Consider the following 13,564-nt stretch of genomic DNA (forward strand, 5'->3'; position numbering starts at 1 on the left):
TACTTCAACGAAAATTCTTGTATAGTCGTCCAAGACCCTTGTAATTTTTTCTTTAGATCAATGTCACTTAGATCGCTTTCCTTCTTTAAATACATGTCTTTGTCCGGATAATCAGGATTACGCTGATTAACAGTTGAAAGTTTTGGTTCAACAATATTTTCTTACTCAAGAATTTTGGAATTCATTTTATAAAAGACTGGATTTTAACGATATTCTGGACAAAATTTGAATAGAAACAATAAGACGTAAATAATTTGAAAGACAGATAGTGCCTCTTTTTCTCCAAATGAATCTCTCTCTTTCTTTTTTATTAGCTCACCTGAGCCGAAGGCTCAAGTGAGCTTTTCTGATCACATTTTGTCCGGCGTCCGTCTGTCTGTCCGTCCGTCTGTCTGTCCGTCTGTCTGTAAACTTTTCACATTTTCGACTTCTTCTCAAGAATCGCTGGGCCAATTTCAACCAAACTTGCCACAAAGTATCCTTGGGTGAAGGGGATTCAAGTTTGTTCAAATGAAGGGCCACGCCCTTATTCAAGGGGAGATAATTGGGAATTAATGAAAATTTAGTTGTATATTTTAAAAATCTTCTTCTCAAGAACCACTGTGCCAGGAAAGATGAAACTTATGGGGAAACATCCTCAGGTAGTGTAGATTCAAGTTTGTTCAAATCATCACCCCCTGGGGGTAGGGCGGGGCCAAAATGGCCGACCAAAGTTTTACATAGAAATATATAGGAAAATTCTTTAAAAATCTTCTTCTCAAGAATGACAAAGCCATAATTCATCATATTTATATGGAAACATGCTCAGGTAGTGTAGATTCAAGTTTGTTCAAATCATGACCCCCGGGGATAGGGCGGGACCAAAATGGCCGATCAAAGTTTTACATAGAAATATATAGGAAAATTTTTTAAAAATCTTCTTCTCAAGAATGACAAAGCCATAATTCATCATATTTATATGGAAACATGCTCAGGTAGTGTAGATTCAAGTTTGTTCAAATCATGACCCCCGGGGATAGGGCGGGACCAAAATGGCCGACCAAAGTTTTACATAGAAATATATAGGAAAATTCTTTAAAAATCTTCTTTTCAAGAATGACAAAGCCATAATTCATCATATTTATATGGAAGCATGCTCAGGTAGTGTAGATTCAAGTTTGTTCAAATCATGACCCCCGGAGGTAAAGCGGGGCCAAAATGGCCGACCAAGGTTTTACATAGAAATATATAGGAAAATTCTTTAAAAATCTTCTCAAGAATGACAAAGCCATAATTCACCATATTTATATGGAAGCATGTTCAGGTAGTGTAGATTCAAGTTTGTTCAAATCATGACCCCGGGGGGTAGGGCGGGGCCAAAATGGCCGACCAATGTTTTACATAGAAATATATAGGAAAATTCTTTAAAAATCTTCTTCTCAAGAATGACAAATTTAAGCCATAATTCATCATATATATTTGGAAGCATGTTCAGGTAGTGTAGATTCAAGTTTGTTCAAATCATGACCCCCGGGGGTAGGGCGGGGCCAAAATGGCTAACCAAAGTTTTACATAGAAATATATAGGAAAATTCTTTAAAAATCTTCTTCTCAAGAATGACAAAGCCATAATTCATCATATATATATGGAAGCATGTTCAGGTATTGTAGATTCAATTTTGTTCAAATCATGACCCCCGGGGGTAGGGCGGGGCCAAAATGGCCGACCAAAGTTTTACATAGAAATATATAGGAAAATTCTTTAAAAATCTTCTTTTCAAGAATGACAAAGCCATAATTCATCATATTTATATGGAAGCATGTTCAGGTATTGTAGATTCAATTTTGTTCAAATCATGACCCCCGGGGGTAGGGCGGGGCCAAAATGGCCGACCAAAGTTTTACATAGAAATATATAGGAAAATTCTTTAAAAATCTTCTTTTCAAGAATGACAAAGCCATAATTCATCATATTTATATGGAAGCATGTTCAGGTAGTGTAGATTCAAGTTTGTTCAAATCATGACCCCGGGGGGTAGGGCGGGGCCAAAATGGCCGACCAAGGTTTTACATAGAAATATATAGGAAAATTCTTTAAAAATCTTCTTCTCAAGAATGACAAAGCCATAATTCACCATATTTATATGGAAGCATGTTCAGGTAGTGTAGATTCAATTTTGTTCAAATCATGACCCCCGGGGGTAGGGCGGGGCCAAAATGGCCGACCAAAGTTTTACATAGAAATATATAGGAAAATTCTTTAAAAATCTTCTTCTCAAGAATGACAAAGCCATAATTCATCATATATATATGGAAGCATGTTCAGGTAGTGTAGATTCAATTTTGTTCATATCATGACCCCCGGGGGTAGGGCGGGGCCAAAATGGCCCACCAAAGTTTTACATAGAAATATATAGGAAAATTCTTTAAAAATCTTCTTCTCAATCATTTTCTAAAAAATAGCAAATCCATGATTGGTCATGAGACTACTTTTGGATTTAAACTTTACAATAAAAAGCCATTTTATACTAGTCCTACCCTTGGTGCTCAGGTGAGCGATGTGGCCCATGGGCCTCTTGTTCTTTTTTCTTTCTTTCTTTCTTTTTAGCTCACCTGAGCTGAAGGCTCAAGTGAGCTTTTCTGATCAAAATTTGTCCGTTGTCTGTCGTCGTCGGCGTCGGCGTTGTCGGCGTCGGCATAAACTTTTCACATTTTCATCTTCTTCTCAAGAACCACTGGGCCAATTTCAACCAAACTTGGCACAAAGTATCCTTGAGTGAAGGGGAATCAAGTTTGTTCAAATGAAGGGCCACGCCCCCTTCCAAGGGGAGATAATTATGAATTTGTGAAAAATTTATGGCATTTTTAAAAAATCTTCTTCTCCAGAACCGCTGGGCCAGGAAAGATGAAACTCATGTGGAAGCATCCTCAGGTAGTGTAGATTTAAATTTGTTCAAATCATGACCGCCGGGGCAAGGGTGGGGCCAAAATGGCCGACCCAAGTTTTACATAGGAATATATAGGAAAAATCTTTAAAAATCTTCTTCTCCAGTACCACTGGGCCAGGAAAGATGAAATTCATGTGGAATCATCCTCAGGTAGTGTGGATTCAAGTTTGTTCAAATCATGACCCCCGGGGCTAGGGTGGGGCCAAAATGGCCGACCCAAGTTTTACATAGGAATATATAGGAAAAATCTTTAAAAATCTTTTTCTCCAGAACCACTGGGCCAGGAAAGATGAAACTCATGTGGAATCATCCTCAGGTAGTGTGGATTCAAGTTTGTTCAAATCATGACCCCCGGGGCTAGGGTGGGGCCAAAATGGCCGACCCAAGTTTTACATAGGAATATAAAAGAAAAATCTTTAAAAATCTTCTTCTCCTGTACCACTGGGCCAGGAACGATGAAACTCATGTGGAATCATCCTCAGGTAGTGTAGATTCAAGTTTGTTCAAATCATGACCCCCGGGGCTAGGGAGGGGCCAAAATGGCCGACCCAAGTTTTACATAGGAATATGTAGGAAAAATCTTTAAAAATCTTCTTCTCAAGAACCACTGGGCCAGGAGAGATGAAACTCATGTGGAATCATCCTCAGGTAGTGTAGATTTAAGTTTGTTCAAATCATGACCCCTGGGGCAAGGGTGGGGCCAAAATGGCCGACCCAAGTTTTACATATTAATATGTAGGAAAAATTTTTAAAAATCCTCTTCTCAAGAACCACTGGGCCAGGAGAGATGAAACTCATGTGGAATCATCCTCAAGTAGTGTAGATTCAAGTTTGTTCAAATCATGACCCCCAGGGCTAGGGTGGGGCCAAAATGGCCGACCCAAGTTTTACATAGGAATATGTAGGAAAAATCTTTAAAAATCTTCTTCTCAAGAACCACTGGGCCAGGAGAGATGAAACTCATGTGGAATCATCCTCAGGTAGTGTAGATTCAAATTTGTTCAAATCATGACCCCCAGGGCTAGGGTGGGGCCAAAATGGCCGACCCAAGTTTTACATAGGGATATATAGGGAAACCTTTTAAAATCTTCTTTTCAAGTACTTCAAAGCTATGATTTGTGATATTTATATGGAATCATCCTCAGGTAGTGTAGATTCTAGTTTGTTCAAATGATGAATGCCTGGAGGGGGGTGTTGGAGTAAATTCAAACCTGATGTGCTCAGGTGAGCGCTGTGGCCCCTGGGCCTCTTGTTTTTCTTTTCTTTTTTTTTTGAAAATGATGTGTACGCACTTGCATACTTGCGTATAGGCAGCTACGCGCCTGCTCATTATAAATATTCTACACAACAGGTTATCTGATTGGCACGCTTTTCATCATATTCCACCTCTTCGGAACAACTAGTGTATTTTCCCGCAATAATTATCGTTCGTTTAAAGAAAACTCCCAAGAGAAGTAGACGTCACAATAGCCTGGTTTACATCACAAAATTGATGATAATGTGTTGACCAAAGGGTTTTAGTGACTTTACATTAAAATTGAAAGTGAATTTGAGAGCGATTATTCAGAAATACCATATTCCCCTCGGGTGAAGACCTCGGGGAATATGATTTTTCTTGGCTAAATAAGTCTTCATATTTCCCTCACTATCATGCAATAAATGTATAATATTCATCTGGTATACAGAGTATATCTAGTATACAGGCTTAAGTTCACTTTAAAACACCTGCAAATGAATTTGCCCGATGGTAAATTCATGCACCTATTGCCTTAGTATTGATGAAGGAGATATTATTGTCTATTTAAATTTCCCCTTTGAATTTGCCCAATGAAGATGAGAATAAAGGGGCAAAACTATAAAATGGGGTCAGTGTTTTCCATAAATCTACTGTATAAAAAACTATAAATACAGTTTATTTCGTGTATCTACATAGGTGATGTACGGAGCTGAGATCAGTGATGAATATCACCACTGGAACTGCTCAGTGGACTTGCAGTGTTACGGAGCATGCTTCACATCAGCACAATTGACAGTTGACATGGTAACAGCTACATCACCTCAACGTTTTGCTATTGACCTCGTTAGACGCAGTGACCTCATTTCACTCCAGATGATTAATCCTACGACCCATGACTTGATGACGGTGGAGGGCTTATCAGTTCCTGTTACTGTACAGGTCCCTATCACGGGGGATTATAATGAAAGTGCCCACTCCCTCCAGGTAATGTTAATGACATCTTAAATGAAATTTGATTCTTAGGCATAATTAGTGTAAATGTATTATGTTTTAATGTGTACAATATTCTGCCAAAATTGACTTTTGAACAAGTTACCGTACATTTGATATAGCACATTTCTTAATGTTCTATTCATTATGCATGTGCAAGACATTTAGCACTGAATTAGCAGAAATTTCTTATTTGCCAAAAGCACTAAAAAGAATACACTGCCAATTGCATACTTGTATAGTATGCAATTTCTTCCACTGAAACTGATATATCCTATTGTATGAAATGCCACAAGAACATTTGAAGCAACTTTGTCCTTGTTTGATGATGAGATAAAACAGTTTTTGAACAAGGAAATATACCTTTTGTCTCACTTAAAACAAGATGTTATACATATTATTATATGATTGAATAATTTCCATCTCTCTGATTGGCCGAGATACAACTATGTTAGAAAAATACTATGTTGTATTGACCTGCACGTGACGTTCCAGGTGAATACAAGGATTTATTTCCTCTACATTGATCTAAAAATAGATCGGGAAATTCCAAATTGATACAAATTGTTTTGGAAAGCTATTTAAACGACTATGACTTTTTTTTTTACATGTGAACAAAACATAAGCGAATATATTTTTTCGGGTTAGGGTAGTAAGACGGGATGCAGGACCCCCCCTCCAACACTTTTACTGAACAACAATTTTTACTTTTTGGCAGTCAGTTTTCCCTAATAATACTTCTTTCTCTAAAAATCTATACTACAAAAAAGACTGACATTAAAAATTGTTTTTCATGGTAACTGAAATTGATAAAAAACATTTCAAATTGATACGACTGTTAAGGTTTATTTACATTTTAAGTCTGCTTCTCTCTTGTATTTGGCTAAGACTTAATTAAATGCAAGCAAGTAATGAGGTGTATCATTTTATAAATGAATCATATAATAAAACAATTATTGCTGTTTTTTCGGTCAATACAATGATTTAGCCATCTTCGAAGTACAATATTCACCTCGCCCTTTGGGCTCGGTGAATATTGTACTCCTCAGATGGCTAAATCGTTGTATTGACCTCAAAAGACAGCAATAATTGTATATTATATACTGATACTAAATATACATGTATTAATGCTACAGTGTAATATGTGGATGGGATCCAATTGGACCAACGATGATTGTGTGAGTTCCTCGCCAGAATTCATGGCTGACGGATTCCATGTGAACTGTACTTGTAACAGGCTAGGTGTTATTAGGTAAGTCCTGTCTGTTTTACAAATCAATTGCAGAGTTCTTCCTCAAGTACAACATTTTTTGTGCCTTCCTTCGAAGAAGGGAGGGCATATTGCTTTGCTGCTGTCTGTTGGTCTGTCCACCAAGTTTCTGTTCATTTTCTTCACAACCGTTGCACATGCTGAATTGAAATCTGGTAAACAGATTTATCATAAGAATATGTAAGTTAAGTTCTGTTTTGGATATGATCAAGCTATTTTTGGCAGAGTTATGCCCCTTGGACTTAAAAATTCCAATTATTTGCAGTTTCCATTCATTATCTTTGCAGAGATTTCATCGATGAAATGAAATTTTTTATACAGATTTAACATTTGAATATGTAGATCAGGCTCTCTTTTTGGTACAAAGGAGCAATTTAGGACAGGGTTATGCCTCTTGGACTTAGAAGAAAAATTCCAATTATATGGGGAAGGGGGCATATTTTAAGTGTTTTACAAACATCTCCTGTTTATAAAGTGTTTTATTTATATGTAACAATCTGTTTATTTACATGTTTAAAAACTGCTTAAAGAATGAGTAATTAAGATTCTTAGCTCACCTGAGCCAAAGGCTCAAGTGAGCTTTTCTGATCAAAATATGTCCATTGTCTGCAGTCGTCGTCGTCGTTGTTGTAAACTTTTCACATTTTCGACTTCTTCTCAAGAACTACAGGGCCAATTTCAGCCAAATTTGGCACAAAGTATCTTTAGGTGAAGGGGATTCAAGTTTGTTCAAATGAAGGGCCACGCCCTTATTCAAGGGGAGATAATTAAGAAATAATGAAAATTTGATGGTATGTTTTAAAAATCTTCCCAAGAATCACTGTGCCAGGAAAAATGAAACTTACAGCGAAGCATCCTCAGGTACTGTAGATTCAAATTTGTTCAAATCATGACCCCCGGGGTAGGGCGGGGCCACAATGGCCGATCAAAGTTTTACATAGAAATATACAGGAAAATTCTTTAAAAATCTTCTTCTCAAGAACCACTTTGTCAGGAAAGATGAAACTGTATACATATATGTAAAGGGCAATAAAGTCACAGGTAGTCAAAGAAATATGCAAGCATCCTTAATTAGTGAAGATTCAAGTTTGTTCAAATCATACCTTTTCCCTGTTAAGGATTGGTTGGGACCACTATTGGGTTTTAACTTTTCAATAGTAAACAGATTTCTGCTTTTTTACAAGCCATATTGCTCAAGTGAGCGATGTGGCCCATGGGCCTCTTGTTTTTGTATGAAATATTATATGTATATATGTATTATGTATTTTGTAAACAAATATTTTCAGTGTGTTTGAGGGTCCAGTTGTCATAGAATCAACAACTCTACTTGAGAAAACAACACAAGAAGAAACAACAGTGACAACAGAAATGACAACAATGAAAACAACAACAACAACAACCCCAGAAGTAGAGATACCTATAACGTTTGTCACCGAGGCAAATATTGATCAGAATACACAAGACGTGGTCATATCAAAAGCTGTGAAGTCAACCACCACCAGTAAGTTGATTTTGTGGCCCAGTATCTTAAGAAAATATTGCAGATACTTGCTCTGCTATTTCAGTCTTTCATTCAATATCTTGAAAGTTTGCATCAGAATTGTGGATTCCCATTATCCAATTTTGGAATTCTATTTTTATTTCCATTTAAGACTCTTTAACATTTACCCCCTGTATGGGACATTAGGAGAGTCATGCTTTCCAGTGTTTCATTTAACACATCATCAGTTCATACAGCAATAATTAATGTTGTAAAATTCTTAAAAAATATTTGTAATAAATGAAATTTCAAATGTAAATTTTTAGCTCTTCTGAGCCAAAGGCTCAAAGAGCTAATGCTATGGCCATTTGTGCGGTGTGCGTCGTGCGGTGTGCGTTAACTTTTTAGAAAATGGGCCATAACTCAAGAACGCCTTGGCCAATCAGTGTCAAATTTGTCACAGGGTATCCTTGGCCCAAGGGCTACCATTTATACTAAAATAAGGGTTGGGACCCTTAAACAAGGGGAGATAATCAGGAAAACAAAACCAAAAGTACTGGTTGCTAAAAAATCTTCTCCAGAACCACCAGGCAGATTTTCACCAAACTTACATACAAGGATCAGGATATGTTGAAGATTAATAATTGTTCAAGGCATGACCCTGGGGCAAAGGGCGTGGTCTCAAGGTCACTTCAAAGTTGACCTAAATTTACAATTGATAAAAACGTTTATATTTTGCTTACTATAAGGACTAGGATCATCAAATCTTGTAAGTTGATACATCTTAAGACTTCACATCATGTTAAGTCAAAAGTAGGTCACAGTGACCTACTTTTTTAATTTTGCGGGCATTTGTTTTCAAATTGATTTGAAGGCATATTTTGGACACTTTAAGGCCTATGATCATCAAACTTTGTTAGTTGATGCATTTTGGGTCCTTCAACAATGTCAACTCAAAAGTAGGTCACCTTGACCTACTTTTTGAACTTTATGACATCCTTTTTAAAACATTTAATCCCATTATTGCAGACATTGAGAGGGTTAGAATCATCAAATCTTGTAAATTGCTGCATCTTGGGTCCTTAAAACATATTTATGAAAAAGTAGGTCACTGTGACCTACTTTTTGAATTTTGCAGGCATATGTTTTCATATTGTTTAAAAGGCATATTTTGATTACCTTCAGACCTACGATCATCAAACTTGGTCAGCAGATGCATCTTGGGACTTTGAAAAATGTTGACTAAAATGTAGGTCACGGTGACCTACTTTTGACATTTTATGGCTTTATTTAAGTATCTTTGGTATTTATTGGCTAAGAGTCATCAAACTTTGTGAGTTGATGCATCTTGGGTTTTCGGAGAGTGATGACCAAAAAGTAGGTCATGGTGACCTACTTTTGACATTTTATAGCTTTATTTAAGCATCTTAGGTATTAATAAGCTTAGAATCATCAAACTTTGTGAGTTGATGCATCTTGGGTTTTTGGGGAGTGACGACCAAAAAGTAGGTCATGGTGACCTACTTTTGACATTTTATAGCTTTATTTAAGTATCTTAGGTATTTATATGCTTAGAATCATCAACTTTGTGGGTCGATGCATCTTGGGTTTTCGGAGAGTGTTGACCAAAAAGTAGGTCACGGTGACCTACTTTTAACATTTTATGGCTTTATTTAAGGGTCTCTGGTACTTATTGGCTTAGAATCATCAAACTTTGTCAGTTGATGCATCTTGGGTTTTCAGAGAATGTCAACCAAAAAGTAGGTCATGGTGACCTACTTTTGAATATCTCAGGTACTTATTGGCTGAGAATCATCAAACTTTGTCAGTTGATGTATTTTGGGCTTTCGAAAATCACCTACTAAAATTAGGTCACAGTGACCTACTTTTAACATTTTATGGCTATAATTAAGTATCTCCAGTACTTATTGGCTTGGAATAATCAAACGTTGTCAGTTGATGCATTTTGGTTTTTCCAAGAATGTAGATGAAAAAGTAGGTCAAGGTGACTTACTTTTGAATATCTCACATACTTATTGGCTTAGAATCTTAAATATTTATTAATGCATCTTGAGTCCTCAGAAAACTTCAATCTTAAAGTAGGTCATTGTGACCTACTTATGGTTTTTTTTATAGCTTTATTAAAATATCTTCAGTTATAATTGGCTAAGAATCATCAAACTTTGTCAGTTGATGCAACTTGGCTCTTGGAATACTTAGGGTTAGAGGCTTCAAATAGAAGTGATAGGTTGTACAATTTATCAGAAGAGCGATTCAAGGCCCTTGGGCCTCTTGTTTTTTACACATATCAAAGTTAAACTTTTTCATTTATGGGCATAATGCAGGCTTAAAATATAAGTAGAACTGTATATTTTGCATTTAACTATTGTGTAATAATTATTATGATTTTTTATTTCATGGGAAGCTTCACATTTACTTCCAGCTAAGAGTTCCCCTGTCCCTGACTCCACAACCCCCGTAAATTCTGTAAGCGTCCCCGCCTACGCCGGCAAGGTGTACATTTTGTTTGCCCTCCATGACAACTTTGCCACCATTGTAGCGGGACAGGAGAACAGTTTCAGGTTACACATTATGCAGATACTGACTTCCTACCTCAAAATCCCAGCCTCCAGGATAACCAATCTACAGGTGGAAGAAGTCAAAAACGATGACGATGACGGTAAAGATTAACAGAAATTTGTTATTGTCCAAAAACTATTAAGTTAGATTTCTTTATAATCACTTATTCTTAAGGGGGCTTAATTTTCTTTGTTTAAGAGGTATGAAGGGACCCACCAATTCTTTACCACTTTAAAAAGTAAAAATTTCAAATTTATGACTACTAATCATTTCTTCATCCATCAATTCACAAACCCGTACAGTAAAACAAGTTTATAACAAACAACCTTATAATGAATTGACACCTACAGGGAAGTGATTTTCATTCCCTGGGCTTCAAATTATACAAAAAACTGAATTGATATAATGAATGATGTGTAGAAAAAAGTTACATACAGTTTCTACACTAGGCAAAACAATTATTGACAAATGTGTATAAAACTAGGTCATTTAAACAGTGGAACTTGATTAATTAAATTTAGCAACAAATAATTTGAATTGTAAAACATCTTTTTTATACTGTCTTTCTGTTGTAGCTGGAAGTATAACCATCAAGTTTGAGGTCTTCTCTCGAGCTCTGGACTCGGAGCCCACCATGGGAGAAATCATCTTCCAGCTGAGGGAAGCCATCAGATCAGGGTCACTGGTCGTGACCTCTACTACTGGGCAGCGATTGGTTGTGGACACCAACTCATTTGCATGGTCAACATCAGAACTCAGAACTGAAATTGGTATGCCCTAAAGATTTAAAATCTCCTTGCTTTCTGATAACAATATTCATTTTGAAGATTTTTTTATTTTACTGCTATTGATCTTACAAGGTCACTTTTTAAAAAATCTATTTATATGTATGTTTAGACAGTGGAGCTAATTACACCATGTTCATCGTGTCTGGAGCAGTAGGAGCTTTTGTTCTGATCATCATTATGACTGGGATTGTTATCTATCTGATCAAAACCAAGGCTAACAAATCCCAACAGGTCACCCAGTCTCCTACGCCATACGGACCCAACATGCAAGGTAGAAAACATCTTAAGTGTGATACAATGAAGATTATCATAGTGACCTCTCAAGAAGTATATTCTAATAAATTTGTTCAGTTTGGATTATAAGGTAATGTAATTTAATTTCATGAGAAGCACCAACCACAAAAAATACCTTTTTTTTGCACATTTTTTTTTTTTTGCATTTTCTCAACTGTACGTGCTGTACTTGTAATATAGGTGTGGATGTTCCCCCGGCCCATGGTGGGGAAAAACAACAGTACGTCTGGTAACTGGGTGGAGACTGAGGCTAACACAGTGGACAGTGTCTCTGATGCTGGTCAGTATGTCCAGTTAAAAACATTGGAGAAATCAATGAACATTGATTAGGATAATTTACTGCATGCATAGCATCATATCTGCAAGTTGAAAGAACTGTGACTAATAGTTTCGTTATGCCTTTCTTCCTTCAAGTTAACACATTTGATTAAACAAATAAAAAATGTTTTTCATTCTTGTACTTTGAATTTTACATATATAATGTACTGAAGGATATAAGGATCATTTATGCAATTTCGTGCATATTTGAAATTTTGGTGATTTTTTAAGCCTCAATTTTAATAAATAAAATTTATTACCCTTTCATGAAAAGAGTTGTTAAAAGGAAAATTAACTGCTGGTTAAAATTTTAATTACAAATGAACTATATTGTATATTCTTCAAATTCATAAAAGTTTTTAAGGCCAAAATGCAATTTATGCTGAGTTAGATGGGGATAAAATGTAGGCAGGCAAAATTCTTAGTGAAGATGCCGAGCATATTAATCCATTTTGGGGTCCTCATGTTTGGGAATCAGGATTCATTTGCAGATAGTGATATTAAAATAAACAATGTATGCAACTGCAATAATCTGGTTGTGGAAAAGGCACAAGCAAACATCATGAAAGAAAATTCATATAAATGGCAGAAGTTAAGACTTCCAATACAATAGCAATGCCATTTTATTATAAAAAAAAAATATCTTCAAATTCTTATTAACATATCTTGTTTAAACTGAGTAATTTGAAAGAACTAATTTTGATTTTTTAGACACCTACAGAAGTTACTCAGCTAAACCTTTGTCACGTCTCCCTCCCATTCAGTAAGCTGAAGAAGAAAGGAGGGATCAATTCTGTTCAATTGCTCGGATGGATCTCTTAGGACTTTTGTTTTATAATTCAGTGATGTACATATATGTATATCTGATAAAAATAATTATGTCTTAGAAATGTATATCTTTGATTTTACACAATAAGAATATTCTGTTTTTATTTAGGAAAATGATATTATACTAAAACTTAACTTTAAATTCTTTATAGATTAATGATTATTAATATATTATGCAAATATGTATTTCTTTGTTGAAGTAAAAATAAAATTGTTTCTGGAAAAAAATAAAGAATTGTATGTTATACATGTATTCACAGAGCCTTGGCTAGAGAGAGTTTATCCCCTCCAAAGCCATACCACCTAAAAATGCTTGATGCCCAAAAAATATAGAGATTCTGATCCCCTGTGCTGGGCCCCAGAGGAGGATTTCATAACATTTTGTTATGGAACATTAGAGGATTTTGTGTTCTTTTAGTTCTTGTAGGTGTTAAAATAACTTTGAAAGGTAACCTTTTTTCATATTAATGTCCAGAAATTTGAATCAAAAACCTTTCCAAACAAAAAAATTCCTACATATCAATTTTGTTTTAAATTCCATGGAACATGTGAATCTAAATTAATCCAATGTCTGAAATTGAATTAAAAGTTCTGTACATGTCTATACACAGGCACCTGAATTTTTATCAGTAAGTCGCTAAATAAGCCAAATATCGAAAAATTCTACCCCCTCTATATATAAATACACAAGGTGTGCAACGCCATTTTGACCCCCTGCTCGATTCAGGCTTCAATTTAACACATAAATCGGATATGCCTACCGGTTTGCGTGTAGCATTGAGTTCAAATATGATATTTCTCGCTATACAATTCTTCCTAAAGTTTAAATTCAACGCGTTGATAATGCAAACAA

The 13,564-nt window shown here is 35.8% G+C and overlaps 1 protein-coding gene across 1 annotated transcript; it reads left to right on the forward strand.

Moving 5' to 3' along the window:
- Positions 1-4,862: 4,862 nt before the first annotated feature.
- On the forward strand, positions 4,863-11,634 carry LOC134258045 (uncharacterized). The gene is made up of 6 exons (XM_062740602.1): positions 4,863-5,147; positions 6,290-6,405; positions 7,710-7,924; positions 10,347-10,583; positions 11,059-11,253; positions 11,381-11,634. Exons 1-6 carry the CDS (start codon positions 4,863-4,865, stop codon positions 11,632-11,634), a joined length of 1,302 nt encoding a protein of 433 aa, XP_062596586.1.
- The last annotated feature ends 1,930 nt before the right edge of the window (positions 11,635-13,564 follow it).

Source organism: Saccostrea cucullata, unplaced genomic scaffold (assembly GCF_032062105.1).
Source record: "Saccostrea cucullata isolate Sc308-1 unplaced genomic scaffold, CSIRO_AGI_Scuc_v1 ctg15868, whole genome shotgun sequence".
Lineage (NCBI taxonomy): Eukaryota > Metazoa > Mollusca > Bivalvia > Ostreida > Ostreidae > Saccostrea > Saccostrea cuccullata.

Excerpts from the sequence above, each read along its gene's own strand:
- LOC134258045 (XM_062740602.1), top strand. The coding sequence starts at position 4,863 with ATGTACGGAGCTGAGATCAGTGATGAATATCACCACTGGAACTGCTCA. Across the intron at positions 7,925-10,346 it reads TGTGAAGTCAACCACCACCA|CTAAGAGTTCCCCTGTCCCT; the intron begins GTAAGTTGATTT and ends ATTTACTTCCAG. Across the intron at positions 10,584-11,058 it reads CAAAAACGATGACGATGACG|CTGGAAGTATAACCATCAAG; the intron begins GTAAAGATTAAC and ends TTTCTGTTGTAG.